Source organism: Penaeus vannamei, chromosome 21 (genome assembly GCF_042767895.1).
Source record: "Penaeus vannamei isolate JL-2024 chromosome 21, ASM4276789v1, whole genome shotgun sequence".
NCBI classification, from domain to species: Eukaryota; Metazoa; Arthropoda; class Malacostraca; order Decapoda; family Penaeidae; genus Penaeus; species Penaeus vannamei.
This window is the reverse complement of record NC_091569.1, coordinates 7,391,197-7,398,696: the sequence shown is the minus strand read 5'-3', so window position 1 is coordinate 7,398,696 and position 7,500 is coordinate 7,391,197. Positions and strand designations below refer to the sequence as shown.

At 30.8% G+C, this 7,500-nt stretch overlaps 1 protein-coding gene across 7 annotated transcripts in view; it reads left to right on the top strand.

Annotated features, from left to right (window-relative positions):
* The window catches only part of LOC113807367 (uncharacterized), a 53,696-nt gene extending 50,469 nt beyond the window's left edge, over nucleotides 1–3,227 (top strand). For all 7 annotated transcript variants that reach the window (XM_070135829.1, XM_070135824.1, XM_070135826.1 and 4 more), the window contains one exon: nucleotides 1,539–3,227. In XM_070135829.1, coding sequence (XP_069991930.1) covers nucleotides 1,539–2,645 — 1,107 coding nt within the window. In that variant the 3' untranslated portion in view covers nucleotides 2,646–3,227. The remainder of the gene's footprint in view (nucleotides 1–1,538) is intronic.
* The last annotated feature ends 4,273 nt before the right edge of the window (nucleotides 3,228–7,500 follow it).

The following is a 7,500-nucleotide window of genomic DNA, read 5'->3' as shown; positions in this document are numbered from 1 at the left end:
GTGTGTGTATGTGTGTGTGTGTGTGTGTGTGTGTGTGTGTGTGTGTGTGTGTGTGTGTGTGTGTGTGTGCATGTGTGCGTGTGCGCATTTTTCTGTTTCCCACATGAGTATATAAAAAGTGAATTAATATTTGCTTGGTAAACACTTTTTTGCCATTTGAAATGTTGTGCCGGAGCCTTTTTTTTTCTTCTTCTTCTTCTTTTTCACCTTACAACATGTAAGCTTGAAACCAAAGTGAAATATTATCACAAATGCCCCCATCCTTTCTTGCTTCCTCCCATTCCTCCTCCCTTCTTGCCCGCCCCCGTTCCATTAGGATGTATCTCCTTATACTTGCCCCTTTCTCTTTTATTTATTTTGTAAGTCTTACACACTATGTCAAATACTCTTGTAGTACAAGTCCTATTTATCATATCTAAACAGTATTGTGTTGTAATGTTTAAACCATTTTTTCTGTTTGACATTGCATATTTCAAATGGAAAAAATATTTGAATATTAAAACAGGTATTGTTGACTTTTCTGCACTTGACTCCATTAACATTTTCTCTGTTTAACAAAATTATACTGATAGCACATTATGGGTAATGGTTTCAGTATGATGTTTACCATGTGCTACAATAATATCAATAAATATTTGCAATTTTAGAACCTAAAGAAGCTTAGCCAGTCACAGGCTGTATTTGGCTGCCAGACAAATTAGTCAAATAAATTTTGATAATGATAAGTGCATTGGTTCATACTTGGTCATACATTCTCCAGGAGCATAAGCTGCAGTAGGTGGCATATTTGGAGCTAAAATAGAGATGATAGTGATATACCTGCACAGTTAGTAGTTGTCAGTTTGTCATTATATATTCCAGTTGCATTTCTTCTCCTTGGCCTAATGAGATGTGTTGTTGCCATCAGGTGACGTTTCATGAAGGCTCATGCACTTTGCGTATGAGCTTTCTATATAGTGTGTATGTGAGTTGATTCTAAGGCTGGGGTGATGCAAAACATGCACTTTATTTTTCTGATGGTTTGTATTGAGAAGAAAGAATGAAGTCCTGATACCAAGAGGAAACAGATTTTTAGAAATAGAGAACTACAGTATTTTGTTGAGGATTTTTTTTTTTCTTTAATAAATGTTACTTTTCAGTCATGGATTTAGCTCTGTGTGCCTTGAGTTTACTTTTTGAAGTCATAAATTGAATGATATTAAAATTGGTAATGTCTAATTAGAAGGCAAAAGATCAAATAAGTATTTTGATTATCTGACTATCATTTTACAGATTCTTGTGATTGCAAAAAGATTTTTTTCTTTTGTTTTTCCTTTTCCAAATATAATTTAATTTGAAATAAGTTAATTGGCAGTAGACTTTCTATGCCAAGACTAATTATTTAAGTGATCCAACATTTTACAGTTAATATGTAACAAACTATTCAAAATGCCTGTGATGGTAGGAAGAAACTCAAGAGAATAGGTATTTTGAATGAATTTGTTTTTTGTAGTTTTATTTCACAATTTTCTTTCTTTTCCTTTTCTTTTTGGCATTAGATTGAGTCGAAGGAAAAGGGGGAAAGTGGCCTATTGCAAGAGGAAATTGGGGAGAATTTTGAAGGCAGTGAAGATGCAGCAAAAGAAGAGGAGCTAGATGATTATGAAGATGAAGAAGTTTATGAGGAAGCAGAAGAGGAATATTATGAAGAAGATTACCATGAAGCAGAAGAGGAGGAGTTGAAAGGGGAAGAGGAAGAAACTGAGGAAGATTTAGGGGCCACAGAGATCAAGGAAAATCTTCCAGCAGAAGTAGAATCTGCTCCAGTTCAGAGAGAAGAGGGAAAAGTTGAAGAGGAAGACAGCAAACAAGATTCTAAGGCCAGAACAGACAAGGAAGATCATGAACCTGAATCTCAGCCGGTACCTGTTGATGTGCCGGAAGCAGAGAAGCAGAACACAGATGAGAATGAAGGGAAAGAGAAAGAAACTTTGGATGTCAAAAGTGAACCGAAAGAATGTGCTATACAGTCAGAACAAGAGTTGGTAAGTAAGGATGAAAGTCCAGGTAAGAATAATGAGCAGGATGTCAAGGAGAATACAGAACAAGAAGGAGAATGTCCCAGGGTGGCTGATGGTGAGGCAGTTAGTGAGGCAGCTGGTAAGGACAAGGCAGGGGATGAGGAGAAGGAGAGCAGCATTGTGGAGGATAATGCTGAAACAGAGGAATGTCCTATTGAAGTGGGCAAGGAAGTGAGTGCTGATGATGACATCACCATTGATGAAGAGGGAACAAGTGTTGAGAAGGAATCGGATTCAAAATCCAATAAAGATGAAGATGCTCAAATTGAGAACCAGCCCAAAGATGCAGCCAGTGAACTGCCTGAACCAGAATCTGGGAAGGAGAGGCCCTCAAAGCTTGAAGTCAGCGAGGGGAAGGGTGAAGACAGCACTGCAGTAGGTGCTGCTGCTATTTCTAGTGAAGCTGCTGAGCCACAGGCTGGAGTTAAAGTAAGTGAGAGTGAGAAAAAGACAGAAGGCCTGGTGAAGCTTACCCCATCCCCTACAAAAACAAATGAGGGAGAGAAAAAGCCTGAAAGTCGACTGACCCCATCTTCCTCTCCAACAAAGACAGAAGAACTTGTTCGTAACATTGAATGGAAATGATATGATGGTTTAGAAAACACAGTATAGGGTTGTTTTGCTGTTAAAAGAAATGAGCAATGAGTCATGTCTCTGTCTCCTACATAGTGTCACATCTTGGTTTCTAATACAGTAGCTATGACTGCTGTGTATACTAGATAAATTTACATTAACACTATCAGTGTACATCATGAAATTACGTTACCTCATTTGCAGCTTCAGAGAATATGAGTGAATACTTGTAAAGCTAAGTTTGGGTTTCATTTACAAGTTGTGCTGTGATGGTGCAGAGTATTCCAGTTCTTTATCAAGAGGCTTTACACTCCATTATAGTTTTTAAGGAGAGTCATGATTGAATTTAACCATTTTCTATGTCAGGTACTACCCATCATAGTTTTCTGAATCATGTATGTTTTCATGACAGTGAAGTTATATTTATGAAAGTAGAACTAGATTGTGTATATACAATTTGTTTATATCTAAAGTATTAGGCTTGTAGTCGAGTCATTGTGTATAACTTACTTTATGCATGTTTTCCCCTTTCCATTTTTATATCTTTAATGTCATAATTGATAAGCTAAATAAATTTACATGTGTTTACTCATATACATATATTTTTTATTTATCTATTTATTTATTTTGCATGTTTCACAAGTATGTTTACCTTTTATTCTTTTGTGTTTACTCCGTTGGTGTACTGATATCAGCTTTTTATTTTTATTAATCTCTTGAAAGCACAGGTATAGCCTATATCTAATACAGATTATGTATGGGTGTGTTAAAGTTCCTTCTGTTTTTTTAAGTCTGCTCGTTCACTTTGTTTTATTTTATGTGAATATTTTTGTCCTTGTGTGAATAGAAGTGTGGGTGATTGTTTGAATTAAAATGCGTTAGCAATATATAGTTAGACAACAGAATTTTTATTCAGAATCCGCTTGAGTAAATATATCCTGTCAAGGGACATGCATTGGCAGCTTATTCAAAGTGGAATGTGGATTTCTAGCTTATGTGCATGTGTGTGTGCTCAGATGCATGTTTATAAAGATATTTATGCATAGAGATAAGATATTTCCCATTTTTTAAATACATAGCATAACACCACATTAAACCCATTGTAACGCATCACATTACATTCACATTGTGTGCTAATGATGCAAAAACCAGCATGCAAGCAAATGCAATCATGCAAACACAACTCATAAATTCATTCTGCCTCTTTAAAGTGTCAGTCCTGTTTCAGTTTAGAAAACACATTATTATATTGAACTGATGGCATTGAGCTTTTAACTTGTGTACTGTAATCTAAACACACTGGAGTAAGAAGTTGGAAACCAGCTTTTAACACTGGGTTGTGGAACTTGGAAAAAAATGTAAGAAAGAAAAAAAAAATGTAAAGTGGCACATAGCTGATGTTTGATGTGATGTAATTATGTAGGTGCCTTAAAGACTGCTTAGCTCTCTGCCTCTCTTTTTTCTGGTTATCTTTTTCACATTCATAATATCCGTTAATTACACTGTTATCAAATCTTTCTTCTTTTAAAGGGTTTAAAGACTTGTGTGACGTGAGTGGGATTAGGGTGCACTTAGCTGAGAAATGAGCTTTTGGCTTGAGAAGTCTATAACAAAAGTGCCTTGATGTAGTATCCATTGTCCAGTACTGGCAAAATAGGCTTTATAATAATAATTTATTATTCTTCTTCTTCAGTTTTCTTTTTTATTGGTATAGGTATGTTTTAGTTTCATATTGCAGGCAAAAGTGTTAGAGGTTTTGGTTGATTTATTATTTTGTATATCATGGGATGGGTGTGTGCACTTGTGTTTAGCAACACGTAATTGTTAACAAGCATATATAAATGCAAAATAGCCTTACATGTTTTGATATGCTTAATCAGTGTCAAATACACGTGAAACAATACACATGGATACTTAAACATATTATATACTGTATATGTGTACTCATATGCATGTAAAAGGAATCCTAATCAGTATGTATGTGTGTATGTATGCATGTATGTACAATTATTTGAAAAATATGAAGCTATACAGTCACTAGTCTTACAGTATTCTCATACCTAAAACATGATTTATTGAGTCACATCAATATTTATAGCAGTTTTCTCAACTGGTCACAAGACCCCAACTTGTCATGACAGGATTACAGTAGATATTAAATTCATACTGATTGATTGTATGCTTAAATTCCAAAACTGATGTAAGTATTGATATTTTCATTTCATATATGGTAAGTAATTTTTTCTGGTAGTCTTATATACTTTGAATAGGGTAAAAAATCTTTAGATCTGAACCTTTTGTCACTCTTCATGGTAGACAAAAAAGAAAGAAAGAAGAAAAAGGAAAATGATAAAAAGCAGTCTATGGGATAAGGGTTTTACCAAGTATTGTCATGTGGCCAGTGTCCTTAGCCACAGTTTTTAGGGAAGGACATGTTTTGTTTGTGTAGTGTGTGTGTGTGTGTCTGTGTATGCATGTGTGTGTGTTTGTTTGTGAGGCACCAGCAAAAGAATGCGTTTTGATAGATGTTTTGACCCATTGTAATGTTATTGCAATTCTAACGAAGTTATTAAAACTTTTGGATTTATTACTGTGATGGTCTGGCAATGTTGACTTAAGAATTGCATCAGGTTTGTTGAACTAAGCTTACAAATTTTTCTTTTATAACCAAACATGTTATGAATATAGATTTAGATATATTTTCTATATTGTTTCATTAAAAAAGAATGTATAATGTATATGTAATGTTTATGGTTATTTTAGGTAATAGATATTGTCATGCTGTAAAAAGCAAAATAAAGATATTTATTAAGAAAGGATTTTTGATGTTTATAGATTGATTTCAAGGTTATGATATTACTGTTTTCATTGTTTTCATTTTGTGTTCTTTTCATTTATTCAGCTATTTGGTCTCGTATTTTATTATTATTGTTATTATTTATCATTGTTATTATTTTTTTATGATTGTTATTATTATTATTATTATTATTATTATTATTATTATTATTATTATCTTTATTTTTTTATTATTATTATTATTATCATTATCAATATTGTTCTTATTAATATTATTATTACTAATATTATTACCATTATTAATAATAATGGTAATGATAATGATGATGTTGATGAAGATGATGATAATGGTATTGATAATAATAATGATTATAATGATAATAATAATAATAATAATAATAATAATAATAATAATAATAATAATAATAATAATAATAATAATAATAGAAATAATGGTAATTGATAATGATAATGGTGATGATTATAATTATGATTATGATTTTGATAATGATAATGATAGTGATGATAATAGTGAAAATAATTATGATAATGATAATAGTAATAATAATAATTGTAATAGTAATAGTAAGAGTGATAATGATAATAATAATATAATTACTGTTGGTATTATAATTACTACTATTATTATCAGCTTATTATGATTTTTGTAATTATTATTATAAATGATATCGTTATTATTACGGTTTTTATTATTATTATTGTTATTATCAGTATTTTAGATATTATTTTATTTTTTTTGTAATTATTATATTATTATTATTATTATTGTTATTATTATTATTTTTATTATTTTTATTATTATTATTGTTGTTATTATTATTATACTCATAATTATGATGATAATGATACAAATAATAATAGTAATTATTATTTTTATTATTATTGATATCATTATTGATATTAATATTACATTAATATTAGTATTGATATTGATATTTATAATTATTATTATCATTATTACTACTATTACTTTTATTCACTTCTTTGTTAGTTATTACTTTTATTTTGATAAACCTCATTGTCATCGTTATTATTAATATTATTATCATTATCAGAAGTGTAATCATCATCACCATCAGTACCATTGAGTATACTATGTGAATAATGTCCACTACAATATATAAAGCCGGAATGTAGCATATTGTGCTGTGTTGCCATTAGTGCCTATACCAGTGTTAATGAAATTGATGTTATAACACCTTATGACACTTCTGTTTGCCCTCGTCGAGTGATTTGGTTAATGCTCTGAATTTTTGGGGATAATGTTCGATTTCTTTAATTTTTTTCCCCTCCTTTTATTTCCATATTTGGACATTGTATGAATGCATAGGGAAATTTGCTCACATGCTGTGGTTGTATTTTATGATCTGATAAAGACTTCTTGTTTTTTTTTATTATTATGATACTGAAATTTCTTTCACGAATTTTGGAGACTGATTGTTCAAAAAGGAGAAGAAAAAAAATAGAAGCAGAAAGATATTTTATTTTTATGTTACCTTGTACTGATGATATCATAGTTGTGTTTTTATTGTACATTTGCATTTTTTGGGAAAAAGTGAGAGATGATGGATTAAAAAAGCAAAGATAAACACTTTATATAAATATATTTATACTGTTTGAAAATAGAAATATAACAATACAAAACATGAATGGTTACTCCTAATTTAAGTAAAATACAACTGGTTCATTACGGATTCCAAAATGATGGAAAAAAATAGGATAGAAAAAAGTATCACGAGCTAATTCAAAATATATTTTTCACATAATTATAAATGCTTTACAGCCCAGTCAGGATTATTATGTAATAAGTTATATTTTAATCTTGAAATGACTCAACAATGATAATAATAATGGTATTGATGATAATGATAATAGTAATAGTAATAATAGTAATACTAAAAAATTATAATAATAAGGATAATGATTAAATAAGTACTATAATAATATTCCTGAAGAAACTGATGAGAATGTAAGAAAGCAAAGGCACCTAATCGACCACTAATAATATTTTAAAAGTTCCCCATGTACAAAAAAAACAGTTTTGGGTAAA